Genomic DNA, 16,687 nt, shown 5'->3' on the forward strand with positions numbered 1-16,687 from the left:
AACGAATTTTAATTCACAAAATCGAAAGTCTATTAGGCATCAAGTAGTTTTGCCTGAAAACGTAGAACGTAGCATTGCAGAGCAGCTTGATTAAGTACTGCAATTAGACAAAACCTAATTGCGTATGCTCCAAAAAGAAGAAGTACTTACTGGCCACCTCTGAAACAGGCTTACTTGGAAGAACGCCTAACAACATAAAGAAATAGATTACTGAAACCTTCAAGCAGCTACAATTGTTCTAAAGTTGAACAGATATGTCCCAGTTTGATTGCATCATTCGCAAGAACGTGATGTGCTACAACATTTGAAGTACATTGTGGATACATTGCAACCATTTATTACCATATAGCATTGTATGTAGTCTGTTGTTGAAATGCGACTCACGTTTACCTGAATTTACACCATTGGATAATATTAAAAATACCAGGCAGCACACTAGTAAACATTTTTACGATGCCACAAGCGTTTCGCAGCATTTCGCCAAATGCATTTTATTTCAGCCCCAGTGTCATATCTGAAGAACTATATATTTCTAGTTTTATAATTTGACTAATCATAGCAAATTGACGTTAATCTAATTCTTATTTAATTTGTGAAATCCTTCTTCGGTCTAATTATAATTTTATTCTAATGTTTGAAATGTTTCTCTCCCTGATTTTGATTCGAATCTAATTTCTTATATCCCTGTAAATGCTACAGGAGAACTGTATAGAGCGAATCGAGTCAAGCTTGCTGCGCATTGTGCAGATTGCAGACATTTGCTATTCCCATTTTTCGCGAATTCAGCAAATTTAATGCTAATCTCATTTGAAAAACACTCCGTAGCTATAATTCTAATTTTATCCTAATTTGGAAATAGATGTGTTTATTTAATTCTAACCTAATTTGTAAAATCTGCAATTTTTCTTTTTATTCAAGTCTGCCCATTACGCTGACCTATCCTGGCGAACAAAAAATGAGAGAGCATTGCCCAACTTTACAATGCAAGTGTCATTCTTGTCGAATAAAAACTGCTATGACGTAGGATTGAATGATTCCCATCGCGAGGACAAATTTGATTTGCGTAGGTAGACGATGACTGCTGTCGGATTGACATCAGAGCTATGGAGCGCAAGGGCAAAGGTAGTATTTTCGCTATAGGGAGCTGTCTCTAGACGAGATACATGAGAGTTGTAAAAATTCTTCCTACTGTGCACGTTGCAAATTATCCGCGCAATTTAATATTATTATTATCTGCCTCATTTTCAACGTAGGATAATCGTTATGCGGTCACCAGAAAGCAGGGTTGATTTGACTCAAGTGTCTTGCCCGTCTGTATACGGGTATTACTAATCGAAGGTTTCATCGATGTGTAGCCTGAAGAGTAGATGGTATCACGTTTGCTAGCGTCTGTTGGTTTGCGAGAGCATCTCGATGCTGTGCAGAAGTCAAACCAGATCACGATGACAAACGTATTTTTAAACAAACTGTGACATACGACATGCAAACTTAGCAGGGTAGGGTGATCCCTTCATGGAATGGAAGTTGGTTGATTCTATGGAACATACTAGGCTACATTCTTTCGATCTGTTTGCATTTCCCAGTAAGTGACCTGCAAATATTTTCATGCGCTATTACTGTTTGAATTACTCCTAATTCTCATTGCCTCCGCATCGAATCATTACGCGTATGCACCCAAATAGAGCCGTCTCTATATTTAGTAATTTTCATCAAGCAATAGAATGGCATCATGCTGAAAATGTGTCGTAGAATACGGGAGTTTGGTATGCTACCTTCTGCACAATCAAAATTCGGCGTTCACGGGTATAGCTCCTAGCAAATATAATTCAGATCATCAAGATCAATGGCGATAGAATACCTTTGTACTAAACGTTTACAGCAGTGTGTGCGCGACTCTAACGAGACGAACAAGACGAACTGTGAGTTTAACCAGATATTCCTGATACATAATCTACGCATCATAGTCATGAGGTTAGTAATCTCGGATGTAAGCAGCACCTCCAGTTCGTTTAATCTCGGATGTAAGCAGCACCTCCAGTTCGTTTAAACTCGAAGTTCAAGTTCAAGAGTACATACGGCCTTTGTGGTCTACACTTTATTAGCTTGAGCTTTAGCTGCTATGTGGGTTCTGCTGAAGTAATAATGTTATACACGTGATAGAGCTGACGCTTTCGGAAAGGATTTGCCATCATAGAAAGACGGACAGCTTTGAAACAAAGTCAATTGATGGATAATAGGCGGATTTATCAGATTTTCATCATGGCGTGGGTGCAAATGATTCCAATTGCTCTTTCTGGTACCAAATTCAGTCTCTACACTAACACCAAACGGATCGCAAGATACCGTAGGGGTGTAACCTACAGCTGTATCACCAATGAATGCGTCGCGGGTTCGAGTCCGACCGAGGTCGACTCCAGAATTCCCAACTAACCGTTGGAGGTTTATCTACGCTCCTCCTCGCGATCTCATCCGCGCAAGCGGTGTCCTAGAAAAGCCTAGAAATGGGCCGTGTTACAAGTCGGCAGCTTCGGAATCAGAATAAAGAAAAGCGGCCTGGTGTAAATGACCATTTTAGTGGACAAACACCATGAATACAACAAACAACAGCGCCAAAAACATCACCTTTTCGAGATTTAGAGGCGGTACATCTGAAAAGAACTCACTCATGCAACTTATGCATGGGCTGAGCAAAATCGAGCAGCTGAGATATTCGATAATAAATAATTATTCGAGTATTATATGCTCCGAGTCGAGTCCAGTAACCATGTATCCTTCATTATGATGCCATAACAGTAAGAATGACTTGGAAAGTTCACATATATACCTTTTACCAATCATAACTAAAATAAGTTAATTTGGTATTTTTCGATCATGCATGTTTCATTACGTTTTGTGAGTATTCTGCTTTGTGTTACATGTTTTGGATGCTGTATTGCGTCGATCTAGATTTCAAGGCTTACGCGGAAGAAAGTTTTGCATCCATAATTCTCGTCAGTCATATAACTGTTACTGACAGTTCTGTATAATTTCAGTGCTCGTAAGAATATTCTCAGATCACCCGGCTGGAATTATTACTATTAATTAATTCGAGTATACTCGAATCACTGTTCCCTGTCCTACTGATATATGCATGAGTCTCTTAATTTTGGATATATCTGGATCATTTCCACCGACTGGTATGAATTGATGCGCACCCCGCGTCATGATGCCAATCTGAAAAACCCACGTTTCTAGTTTACTGTGCGCTATCAAGAGAGCGAAAATGTTTCGCCCTAATATGATCATAAAATTGCGACCATCTCAATTTCACTGTGTCGGTACGGTTTAATTAGTGTTGGACTGTTGTTGTTTTTAATTTCAAGCCACGAAATATGACCCGATACGCTTATAAAACAAAAGTCTGCCTGTAATTGGTTAACTTTAAGTCCTGACGTTAATGGTTTTCCCCATCAATATGGCTATACTATATATGCGGACAGAGATGCTTTGATGGTCAATTCAGCTAACTAGTTCGCACGCAAAATTAACGTAAAAGTAACGAATTTCAATAACATCGAAACACTACAGCGCCTTACCAATGTCATATATCTGCATAATTTTGTAAATAGTAATATTTCTTATTTTATTGCTATCAATCCTATTTCAAGACTGATCGCTTCCATGTTGACAATACTTGACCTCAAACTTTGAATCGGTGGATTTCTGTAGCAGCATTTCAGAATAACTCTGTATATCCAGGTTGTTATTTCTACAACAGATATATCTTTAGAAACAAGGTACCATGGAAATGCATACTGATGTCAACAGAGTTAAGGTGAAACGCGTGACTTGTATTCGCAATTCATCAGGTTTTATCTGTTTTGTTATTCTTCGGAATAGTACATGTCGAAATCGGAATCTTGAACTTTGACTTCACCAGAACCGGCGAATTGATAAATATGGTGTCTCGTGGTTAAGCGAATTTTCCGTCCGAAATTGATAATGCGTTATACTCTTAGTAAACTGGTGAGGCATCAGCGAGTTCAAGCGCAGCTAGACTAAATATGAGTACATCTACATCTACTCTTCATATATCATTTATATTTCCGACTTCTTAATACCATTGCCCGATGGAGGATATGTTATCTCAAACATGATAACAGCAGCGCATACATATCGCGACATTCAGGTGCAGTCAGGCGGTTATTACCCTGAAATGTTAACATCTGATCTTGAAGGTTTGTGACATTGTGACGATCATTTCGCATTAAAATCGGTTTTCTGGATGGAGGAGCTCCCATCAGTTGCGGCATTTCAATTCGGTGATTGGAAGTGTACAATTTTCCAAAGTCCATGTGTGGACCATTGAATGTGTCATTGATTGGCAGTTAAGAGTTTGGCGGCTTATACGACTTGTGTGAAATCGTATCGTTATATTGCGAGTGATAAGCCTACTAGCCATTCCTACAATACCATGCACTGCATAGATGATAGAAGTTTCAGGTATCTATCTATCATATTCTGAGTACGTGAACGTGAACATGGCTCAGAAAAGCTTATTTACCCATGGGCATAAAAGATATTATGTAATCCTAAATGGTTTTAAAATGTTTTCCTATGTCCATGGAGAATCCCCTACTTTCATGTTCAAACTTAGATTTTCTACCAATCAAAACCGTTTATCAATGCTGTATATAGGCCTATATCCCAAGACAAAAAAGATGACTATTGATAGCTGTGTTTTAGTGGTTAGCAGTTCAAAACAGGCAGCGAACTGATTCAAACTTGCAAAGTCGGTTACTGATATAGTTGGGTGCAGCAGTAAGTACCTCGTAAAACACAGAACGATATTTCGCTTGGAGATACTTTCGCAGGGATGCATAAATCAACGTAATCGCTATTGGTGAGAAAAGCGGTAGGTCAATGGGCCATCCACGAGCACGAAATAAATCACTTCAATGAATATACTGTAATAAATCGTCTCTTTTTTCGCATGGATATGTAATAATTCGTAATGGGATAAATATCGACAATGGCGCGTAGAGAAGTCAGTATTTCTCGACCAGATAATCGGACTGTCTGACTGTGCAGATTTGGATACATAAATGCTGACATGCTGCTACAACACGGCTTTCTGCAGGAAAGTTGTCAGCATACAGGCTCATTCGAGGTTTTACTTTACTGCCAGAGCCAGTATTATGGCATCTTTTGAGTAAACTTGGTGCAGAAGCTTTCTCATATAATGTCAGGTAGAGTAACAGGGTGTGCGGCATTCTTTTACGCATCTAGATCTGTCAGTGTCAGTGCGGAAGCAATTAACGTAGCGATAGCGATCCACAACGAGATCCCACAATAATATTGCCACAGGTACGATTGCATATGGCTATGCATATGATGAAATTTCTTTTGTACTTAAGATTGATCAGCCTAGTAATGTAGACTTGGGTTAGAATTAGATTCGATTGGTAAATAATGATTAGTTTTGACTGCTGATTAGATGGTCATGTGAGCTGCATTTGCGTTACCGAAATCTATAGCTAAGGTCGTATTCCGAGTGATTAAGCCCTGCCTATGGGGATAAACACGAAATTGCTTATAGCATAAAATGGCATTGTTGATGTAATACAGGTACCGTCATCGTCACGTGACCGGCAACTTTACCTTTAACGCGTTAGTAAAACCCTGACGTAACGAAACCGGTAACATAGATATTAGATATGAACGAATTGTGTACCTTTTTTATTCGATAAGCAATAACTAGATTACTAGTAAGCATAAAATTTCGTTCTGTAGCTACAACATTCATTAATGTTATGTAGCCATACCTGTCGTTATGTTGACTATAGTTGTCCGCGAAAGGTCGTATCGATCGTACCGAGTACTGTGTTTGTTTTTTGTTATTCTTAATTTTGATGTTTGTACGTTATGCATTTAGGCTTCATGAAAATAAGTTTCCCTTTCTCCGCATGAACTCTAGACTGATCCAACAGTCTATCGCAGTGCTTTTCAACCTGTGTGACGGTTCGCACTAGTGCTAATGAAAAATATTTCAGTGCGAATGACAAGCGTGGTGCGAATAGCGCGATTGAAAAATCCGGATGAGTGCGAATGAAAATTGTCCATGTTTCCCACTTTTTCCGACGTGGAATAATTCAAATAAACTTAACACGATATTAAGTACAGTGAGACCGTAAATTTTGTCGTTTGGAAGAAATTCTAAAGAGTTGTTGGTAGCTAGGCTTTTCCAGTTCACAAGTGAGGAACGCTCACGATGCGTGTATCTGTATAGTATATTGCAAAGTTTGAGAGACTATTTCCGCGCGAGAGGATTACGTCACCGCATGGAAAAAAGAAGGAGTGGAATCGGTATAAGTTGCTCGGAAACATCCACCGTGTATGGATATTGTATACCAGGGCCGGGCAATATACGGCCCGGGGGGCCGGATCCGGCCCGCGACGGTATTTTATCCGGCCTGCCGACAGATCGTGGTCATAAGTGATGAAGTGGCCCGCGTCGCCGTCTACAGGCATTTAGGCGCAAACATTTTGGACGATGAACATCATTAGCAAAACAAAGTGACGTTCCAATAAAACTGATGTTCACCGCTTAGGCGTAGCCAGGGGTAAATGGGGCCATGCCATTCCCAAATTTTTGCAGAATATTCGTAATATCTATAAACAGTACAATATTTTTGGGCAGATGGATTCAGACTAAAAAAATTCGCGCGCTTCGCGCGATTTAGTGTCTCTACGTGCATATCTTCATTGTGAAAATAAAGTATCATAGATACACTAAAATAGCCCGAGTCTGTGGGGTTGAAAGAGTTTCCAACGGCGTAATTAATAAGAATGAACCCACCAGAAGTGAATAATGTGCGACAAGAGCATTAATATATATTCTTACGTCATGACCAATGTTCAAAATTATGAGAACGTGTCGTAAATTTTCGAAGAACGCACTTGCTTATACCCACACTAATATCATTAATCAAATTCATTCATTTAATCAACAAATTATCGCGTCTGGCGTGACTAGAAGCGACATACACAATGATTTCATATCACCGATTTGGGCTCGCCCGTGAATCGGTTTCCCAATACCAGGTATAGTTCGCAACTGCAAGAATGTGTTCGTCTTTGAATTGTATGTACGAAGGGTAGTGCCGGGTAGGATGGATGGATCTGTGGCGAGTTCCCACGTGGGAGCTCCCCTGAACTCATAAAAATTTCAGAAATCCTGCCCGCCTTATCTTCATGTTCCCCTATCGGCCCGCCGGACGGAGAAGGTGCCCGCCCCTGTTTTATACGGACCTTGCAGGAATGTAGGTAATAGTGGCCGGTGCCGCAGTGTTGACATTTGGCATACTTGAATGCAAAATATTGGAATTTTGGCACACATTCATATTGGTTAACAGCAGAATTTAGCGTTTCTTCAACTATAACAATTAGCACATTAGATCTATAACAAGTGTTGTTTACTCGTGTAGCCTACCTAACCAAGGATTAGAGGCTGTTGAAAATAAAATTGGTGTAAGCACATTAGTGTCTTAAGTCCAATGAATATTTATCTTGCATCATATCGAATTATCAGGTCACTGGGCAGTTTATCCACTGACCAGTGCAATGGCCTGTTTATAATGCGAACTCCACCATTTAGGCTTAGACACGCTTTCCTGTTCTTGGACTGATGATCTCAAGCCAAGTCTATATCGTAAAGGCATAGGCCTATATCTAACATATTGGTGATGCCACTAAGCTTGCTGATCCGTGGGGAAAGTTTGCCTAGTTCGTGTTCGTACTGCCTTTGTACTACAAATTTTGTAATATTCCGAACTTTACCGATTTAGCTTGAGCAGATGAGCACTTGAGCAGTAAGCACTCTGAGCAGTGAGCACCCTCTGCAGAGCAAAATCAAATCCACCAAGCCGTATGTCTAACGATATTCGTTCTGCAGCCCAAGTTAAGCTTAATTAGACTGCTGAACCGTATTACTCTTTATGTATAAGGATATGCGGGATAGTAACGATAATTTGGCATTATTTCAGTCAGTTTTCCAATATTGTACGATTGACCTAAGAGCCATCCCTAAGTTGGCTACCCGGGCCGATATAACTGTGTGTTAATCATGAATCTTATGTAAGTAATAAATATTCAAGAAGGTGCAAGTGTTGGCTTTGACAACACAAGGATGCCGAACGCTGTTATTGAAAGATATGTTGATTTGTGTGCTGCATAGATAAGAAGTGAATGAAGCCTAAGCTTATCCATAAATAACTGTCATCAATTACTTGGATTGTGTGGGTTTGTATAGCAATACATTTCTGATTTCAACGCCCACCGTACCATCCAATCGGCTAACATACCTTAGTAAGCTACGCGAAGCATCTTTTCGAATGTTGTCAGAAAATGAATCAAAGGTGCTAGTCTCAACATTGATGCTACGATTCAAGTGGAGTTTTACTATTTTGTGCGTTCTAAATGCGAACACATTCACATTTAGTGGCAAAGTGATATTGTAGCGAGTGAATATTGCTCTTGGGTTTGCTCTTTAAGCTTCGAAGGAAATCACTGCACGATACCCCCGGAAAATGCAACGAACTTCTTGAAAACAACGGGAGTGCGATATCTGTGATATTTCTACTGCAGTGACTTTAGTGCTTGATTAATCAATAATACAATACGCTGAATGCAAAATAATGAAGCTCTGTACCTCCAAGAAGCACTTCGAATACAAAAGTGATAAATTTCTTCATTTTCTTTTCGTGTACGAAATTTCGGTGACTGGTGCGAATGAAATTATTTAAAAAAAAGGGCGAATGGAGCTTAAAAAGGTTGAAAAGCACTGGTCTATTGAATATGTGGGCCCAAGCGTTTGAAATAGCGTACAAGAATGTATCGAAGAATTGTCTCAGCATGAATTTAAAACCCAATACCTGGATTACCTTCTTGCAATCTTTCTAACTAAAATATTATCCGAGAGTCTATACCCGTTGACGGATATATAATGCCTAGGTATTTATTGATTTCATAATGCTTTAACTAGTAGTTCACCATGGCTACCGTCTTTGTTTTATATATTTGTTTTTCTTATTTTCTTCTATCTTGCAGACTGCCCACTGTTATATTTTTTCAATTATTACACTCGATTACTTCACTGTCACGGAGGTGACGAGTAACATGACCTTCATAGGTCATATCGCCACCTTCTTTCGTATTTTATGTTTAACAAAACAATAAATGTTTCTCTGTCTGTCTGTCTGTCTGTCTGTCTCTCTATCGTTATCCTTCTATCGCTCTCCCTCTCTCTCTCTCCCACTCTCTCTCCCTCTCCCTCTCTCTCTCTCTCTCTCTCTCTCTCTCTCTCTCTATTGCTGACAAATATTTGGCATCCAGTGTACCAATGTCAAGCCAATTGCGTTCCTGTCTCCATCCGACACTCACGTACAATTAACATGCTTCATTTCAACAGGTTATTTTCTCTTTTAAACCACGCCAAGGCGTGTGTTATCCCAACAGAACGTAACTAAGAACTATGCGGGAGATAACAGAAACTAGCGAGACTGTTCACAACACGGAGGGCAGCGGTGGATACAATCCGGCAACCCAACCAGAAATAATACAACCATCATACGACAATCCCTTTTCAACATCGGAATGGATCGTTTGCGAAATTATCCAAGCCACATGCTTCATCGTAGCTCTGTACATATTATACGCCCTGAGTCACTTCTACACGGTACAACGCAGTCGGAGAATATACTCAGGTAGGAATACCGTTGTGGTGGGTATTGCTATGTTAGCACAACCAACTGACGCAAAGTCTTTCTCAATCAGTGGCTGACTAATTATGAAAAACAAATTCTCAAACCAACAACATCCACAAATTAGCACATCATTGCTGATTATGTACTAACCTCACTTATCGAGACCTGCTTCAATCGAATTAGATATAGTTGTAAAATAACGAAAACAAAGGCGCCGACATGGAATTGGAAATGCCTATGATGATCTGTCAATAATTTAAATATAGGATGATCGAGATCACGTGATTTCAGTCGAAAGGCAAAGGCTGCGACATCTACCCCATTCGTTTATTGATGCAGTGGATAGTATTTAAGTTACGTCATGTGACACCATCACGTTATCATCACGGTATAAGAGAGTGATTGCCAACCTTTTTTTGAATAATCGCCCACTTCTCAAGCTCGACTCAAATTTTCGCTCCCAATATTCACGGATCCAAAAAATAGAAGATATATACGGGAAATTTATTCGTCGAACTCTGATCGCTGGTGATTGACTCAAAAAAAGGGCATTTTTTTCGAGTAGGTGCTCTGAAAACTGGTTTGCGCGCCCATTTTACATTTAGTTATTACCGGGGCGATTCTTTTAACCTAAAAACTGAAGATTTTGACCTAAACAATCACAATTTTCATATCGCCTTAAAGACACTTAATTTTGACCATATTTTGACCTCATGTATGTAAATTAGATGTTTTCCCACATAATGTTAGAATTGTACTACTAATCTTCATTTCTGGTTCAATCTGTCTGACCTTACGAAGTAGTTTGGCCGGAAAAAAAACTTATTCGACTTGGAAACTGACAAATTTTCACATGAAAAAAACTTCATTTTAACGAAATCTGGACATAGGAAGAATTCCAGTTTTTGACTTTGTAAACAATTTTTTGGCTTATCGCTATATTTCTGACAAATATTTGACTTATTTTGACATGTAAAAATATCGCCCTAGTTATGATCTTTTTTTAGTCAACTTTCGTGTCATATGCAGAATAAGCCGTCTTCTTGTGTATTTTTTGGCCGTGGTAATTAAATATATCTCACAGGACGTTCTAACATTTTCGCCCCCCAGTCGCCTTCTTTGGCATTTTCGCCCCCATGTTTCTCAAAATCACCCAACGGGGTGCGATATCGCCCACGTTGAGAACCACAGGTCTAAGGTCACTTGACAATTTCAAGTTTACTCATCAACAGAGATAAGTCCGTATTTTAATGGTCTCACAGGTGCCTATTGGATTTTTCTGGGCATTTTTTGTTACGACATGGTGAGCACAGCGAGGTAAGGGGGAGGCCTGAATCGTGTATGGCGTTGAGACGCCAATTTGCCCACATATGATAGCATTTAGGATACAAGGCTCATGATGCTTGAAGTGCTAGGGTGCTGCGAACTGTTTTGTTCTCCTTTGAGACGGTGCCTCGTGGTCAGAAAGGTTGAGAACCACCGCCAGAATCTTTAGAGTGACTATTTGTAGTCAAGAAAGCTGTTTTCGCCATAGAGCGATTCACATTGCTAGTAAGAATTGCTGAATGCCACTGCAACGGTTCTATGTTGCTTTCGTCATCTCAGTAGCATACATTTGTGCAAGTGTGCATAGTTTTACGCAGCGAAATTTATCACTGCAAGTCGTGTCCTGACGCTGGTTGCGCGTCCGTATTTTGCATCGCGACGCCTAGCATATTACTCATATCATACCCAGATTCAAATTGGAACTGCAGTTGTGATGTAGTATATTACACATGGATACTATTTCCAAGAGAAACCCCTTTTTGTATGACGTGTAAAGTCAAATAAATGCCGATTCGAAACAATCACGATATTAGTGCGGTCGAACCGAATCATCGTGTTTAAATCTTCTTAATAACTGAAATATATTACCCGTAGTACTTCAAATTACCAAATAGGAATGGTTATTGGGCGGTTGTTTGGAGATGTCAATCAGCACATATTTGCCCAATGATAAATGCAAAGTAATCGCAATGCCACGATGCGATTATTCGGTCATATTTTAGTCTACTTCTAGAAATTGGTTCAAATAGAGTTTGAAACAGTGATTGATATGGTACATTCCTATGTATTTGTCCTTATATGTACTGTTATACGATACCTAATAGCATGCGTCATATGCTCCATCATGCCAATTTTAACCGCTACATCGACAAATCTTATTACGCCAACGCGAATGTGATGGTAAACAGCTGATGCGCATCTAACCTGCCATACATTAAAACGCATTTCCTGTGCTAATTAGATGCCATTTGAAGTCAATGCGAATACTCATTCCCCACATTTAATACTTTGTGTTATATTTTTCAGGGCAATCTGTAGGAAGCAGATGGCTGGAGAAAATGTGCATTTTCTCCGTGATATGCACAATTATACGATTCACGAACAACCAAGTGCTGTTGTTTACTGGATGGCAATCGCAGACTCAGTGCGCTATCCTTTTGAACATAAGCATCGCGCTGTATCTCGTATCGCTATTTCCCATCTACCTATTCCTCTGGTTAAGGCAGGTGAGTAATATGACCTATATTCGGCTACATGGGCTTCAGGAGAAAAGATGCATTTTTAAGCTCGTATTCTGCCTGAATTTAACCACAGAAATGGTACCAATTGTTCGAATGCCACCACAATCTTAGCGAAAATGTGCGTGAATGTGTGTGATATACGGGTGTGAATAAACACCCGTGATACACGAATCCAGAACATACCTCAGACTTATCAAACGTAGGAAGGTAGCATTTATAATCGCGATATAATTATTAGTTAGGTTCTCTGTTTTCGTGTAGTACCCTTTATGGGGCGAATACACAGTCTTTTAGCTAAGAGCGCAGACTTAACTCACGAAGCATGAATGAAACTTTTTTCTTTCAAATGATGACTAGATTTCTTTCAAATTAACCGCAGCGGTTGACCCTCCAGTCAATGCACAATTGCTCATAATACGAGCCATAAATCTACCTCATACCGACTCCTACAACACCAGGCGGCGGATATATTAGCGATGTACCTACAAGGAAATAGAGACTTCAAAACTAGCCACGCGAATATGTATTTAGAAGCGCAATCGCACACAACACATACCCGGAGATGGTCAAAGTAGCCGTCCTTGCTATTCAAGTAAAGGTAGAAGTAACGATTTCTGAGATACGCCGAAATTGCTTCAAGTAAAAGCATAAAATCATGATCGGAAAAGTACTCAAGCAATAGTGATTATATTTGGTTGAAGGATCGCATACATTTTGCACTCAATTGGAGGATACTGCTTAGGAATAGCAGGGCGAATCTTCACGACTAAATTAAAATTATTGATGACACAACAAGTAAAGTTGAAATTGTAGTAAACAATTTCAGTTACGGAGGTGCACGGGCTATATTACGCAGTCGGTATCGGTATGACTATTTCATGAAAACTTACGACAAAACTAGTTTCCATTTACAAAATACAAAGTCTGAAGCAGAAGCAGTGGTTCCCAAATCCCAACGAGGGCGATATCGACCACCAGTGGGCGACTTTGAGAAACAAGGGCGTGAAAACACCAAAGGGGGCGAAAATGATAGAACGTCCAGTGATATATATTTAATTATCACGACCATAAAGTGCACGTGAAGACGGCCTATTCTGCATATAACGCGAAAGTGAACCAGCCATAAAAGTCAACTTATCAAAATGTAGAAGCGAAAACCGAATGTTTAGAGCACCTTCTCTGAAAAATGATCCTTTTTTAGTCAATTCACCAACGACCAGAGTTTTACATGTCCTCTTTTTCGAATCCGTAAATATGCGCCGAAAAAGGTTGGGAACCGCTGGTCTAAAGAGTAGGTGTTTTTGTCTTAAAAACGTTGGCGCAGAAGTGGAAGTATCAGTCTAAATCCAAAACAACCTGATTAGGATAGTACAACTGTGCAACTTGCAATCACCATGATCCTAAAATTTGCCAAGAGATAATTGAGATATATTACTGCTTTTCAGAGAATATTTTACTCCAACAAAGCGTTGAAGCACCTCTACGACCGCACGGTGCGGTTCGTCAGTTGGGCGACCATATTTTGCTTTATCATTGTGACTATCGTGTCGATGGTGCTGTTCGTGGTGGAACCGCATAACAGCGCGTCCGGGAGAGTGTGCAATACCAGATTCGCGAAGGAGGGTACGCCTGAGGACATTGTGGCGGTGAACGTCACCGATGATCCAGACATTGTGCCGTCGCAGGGACTCAAAGTTAACACCATCGCTGGATTGCTAGCGAGCGCTATCCAGGTACATATGTTTGTGAATTTCGATTTCATCGTGGTGCGAGATAGCTTTGATCACAACATTGGCTGCCTCATGTATATATGCTTTGTCGATCTTCAGAACTTCGTGAGATCAAGCTTCAATTAAAGCCAGAGCTGACCACTGGGGTGGTTAAAATCATTCTTTCGCGGATTATACGGGGATTGACTGATTAAATTGTTAGGTAGCCGAAAATAAGGCAGCACACCAAATTTGGCTACATTCAAATCAGATATCACTAATCCCTAGATGGAAACGTGATCGTTCCGTAGCAATTAAACGCGACAAGTGACGTGTGATCACAGTATGATAAAGCAAACAATGTGGGATTCGATTCGGTTTGATTTTAATTGGAATGAGCCCGATTATGTGTTTTAGTGATATGTATTTGGTTATCCAACGCCACAATGTGGCATTTTATCTGGTTTTGGGGGGATGTAAGATGGATTTGGGATTTAAATATCTATATTAACTGAAATTTAGACACATATTTACATTTCAAATTCACTCACACCGCCGTCACATCGGCATCTGATTGGCGTAAGTGCCGTCTTGTCGTGATCTATATCGGGAGCTCTGGAATCGTGAACATAAATAGTATCTCTCAGATGTAAAATAGTCATTGATATAGTAGCTCCATGAACAACAAACAACAACAAAAGTCACATTTGCATGTTTTAGCATGATATTACCAAGTGCGTGGTGTGCGGTGCGTCAATCATCTATATAGCTCATTCATACCATTATCAGTCTAAGTATCATTTTAATACATCCATACATTCTGTAGCAGTCCAGGTTCAAACCATATTGAAATTACGCCAAATAGATTTAAAAGCAACTGACACTATCAATATCAGGACTTTGACTCACACATCTTCAACACGGGTTGATAGGACTTTCTGGAATGTAGATCTTACTAGCTCGACCTGACAGTATCAGCACGACGGAATATCAAACGACAGATATCAAACAATGTGTTATTTTGTTTCAGAGTTCCTTTCTGGCACTCTTCCTCTACCCTATCATGGACAGCAAGCTTCGTTCCGCAAGAAACCTCAACGTCAGATGCCACAATTCCCTCTTACGCCTGATCAGAAGATCGTTCGTGCTATCAGGAGTCTGCATTGTGACAGACCTCGGCATCGCGTTCGGGGTGAAGGGAGTGTACAGTTTATTCCCTAATGCAGTCTTCGCCCTCGTCGTGATGTACGACGTCAACCTGATCATTAACATCCTGTGCATCATAACCACGTTCAGACGGTGGCGTCGTATGCTTTTCCCTTGGATGTACGACTGTTGCGGTAAAGGCATATTGCACTCCAATTCTAAAACAGAGGTGGCACTGCACAGACATTCCAACGCGGGCATTACCGGAAGCAACGTAGGCAGTATACGAATAAAGAGTTATCCGTCCCGTAAAGAGATAGAGATGAAACCTCCAATAGTTGATGTCCTCGCTATCAGTGATGGTGACAATTCTGACGACAGAGAGAAGCAAGCCACTCAAAACAACAACACGCGAGATAACGGTAAAGAAAGCGAAGCGAGAGATACCCTCCCATCAGACGAGAGTTCAGGAAACGAGAGATTTAGTAACAACTTTACGTCGTTCTTTTTCAACTACCCTAGCTTCAGGAGTAGAAGCGGACGCCGTAAATCGAGCGCTGCCAACGGAAAAGCTAGCGATGCCAAAGACAAAAAATTGGTGTCCACTTCACACATCTCGCTACGGTCGAAACAAAGCAAAAATGTACTTACGACGAAGATTGTCGTGAAGTCGGAGTCACACGTCGTGGCTGATACTAAATCTTAAAGTCATAACGAATCTAGTCTTAAAATAAAGAACATCAAATCCATCCAATTATGCCGTACATTCAGTATGTATAACACACGTGAAAGCCATGTGTTGCGGATCTCGTCCACATTGGATGGAGGTTGATTTCTGGCGAACCATTGCCTGACCAGTGTTTTTATTATGTTACTGCTAGGAAATTGCTTTTGAACAACTCAAGTTGGATTTTGCTCAGTGCTTTTGTGAAGTGATGTTGTACGAATATGCTCAGTGTGTAGCACACACAGGACGTAGGAAGCACGATGAGTATTTTATTTGCCATCGTTGAAAGCATCATTGTCGTCGCCACGAGTCCACGTGCATGTTATTATGGTGATCAATATCAATCATCTTTTTGAGTAGTGGTCTGCTATCCACAGTTCAAGTTCCATTAAAACACGTTTTTCTGTTGTATTATCTTTGTATTTTATACGGGGGCTGATTGGTGATAAATGTAGATTTATGGGCTCAAAGAGTGGGACATTGCGATAACGGAGGTCAGTACAGATTGAGTGGGGATTCCGCTTGGCGAAATACTGAAAAAGGAACACAGTGCGCTATGGCTGGCATGCTGATATTTAGACAACAAGGCATACGAAATCTAACGTCTCAGTGCAGAATAATTGAATGCGTTCTTACGACGACATGACTATTTCATTAAACTAGGGCTCTCGTTTATACTTTAGTGAAGTAGGTACTGTAAATCTAGTGGGGTATGTTAATTATAAGATGTATATTGTATAGATCAGAGGACGTACGTGACCTATACTGAAACAATGAACCATGACTTCCGTGCCC

General features: G+C 40.2%; 2 protein-coding genes across 4 annotated transcripts in view; one reads left to right on the forward strand and one right to left on the reverse strand.

The window, feature by feature from the left end:
* Positions 1-16,687, reverse strand: part of LOC145434897 (sushi, von Willebrand factor type A, EGF and pentraxin domain-containing protein 1-like) — a 221,150-nt gene that overhangs the window by 158,971 nt on the left and 45,492 nt on the right. The gene's annotated exons all lie outside the window — the stretch shown is intronic.
* LOC145434909 (uncharacterized) lies at positions 9,424-16,303 on the forward strand. Its single transcript, XM_080312140.1, has 4 exons — positions 9,424-9,743; positions 12,096-12,295; positions 13,756-14,043; positions 15,050-16,303. Exons 1-4 carry the CDS (start codon positions 9,512-9,514, stop codon positions 15,869-15,871), a joined length of 1,542 nt encoding a protein of 513 aa, XP_080168266.1. The 5' UTR covers positions 9,424-9,511; the 3' UTR covers positions 15,872-16,303.

Source organism: Botryllus schlosseri, chromosome 3, assembly GCF_051294905.1.
Source record: "Botryllus schlosseri isolate E-star chromosome 3, Bs_hap1, whole genome shotgun sequence".
NCBI lineage: Eukaryota > Metazoa > Chordata > Ascidiacea > Stolidobranchia > Styelidae > Botryllus > Botryllus schlosseri.

What these genes read in the sequence shown, in the direction of transcription:
- LOC145434909 (XM_080312140.1), top strand. Translation starts at nt 9,512, where the DNA reads ATGCGGGAGATAACAGAAACTAGCGAGACTGTTCACAACACGGAGGGC. An exon ending in CAGTCGGAGAATATACTCAG is followed by an intron (nt 9,744 to 12,095) that starts GTAGGAATACCG and finishes TATATTTTTCAG; the next exon opens with GGCAATCTGTAGGAAGCAGA. An exon ending in TATTCCTCTGGTTAAGGCAG is followed by an intron (nt 12,296 to 13,755) that starts GTGAGTAATATG and finishes ACTGCTTTTCAG; the next exon opens with AGAATATTTTACTCCAACAA.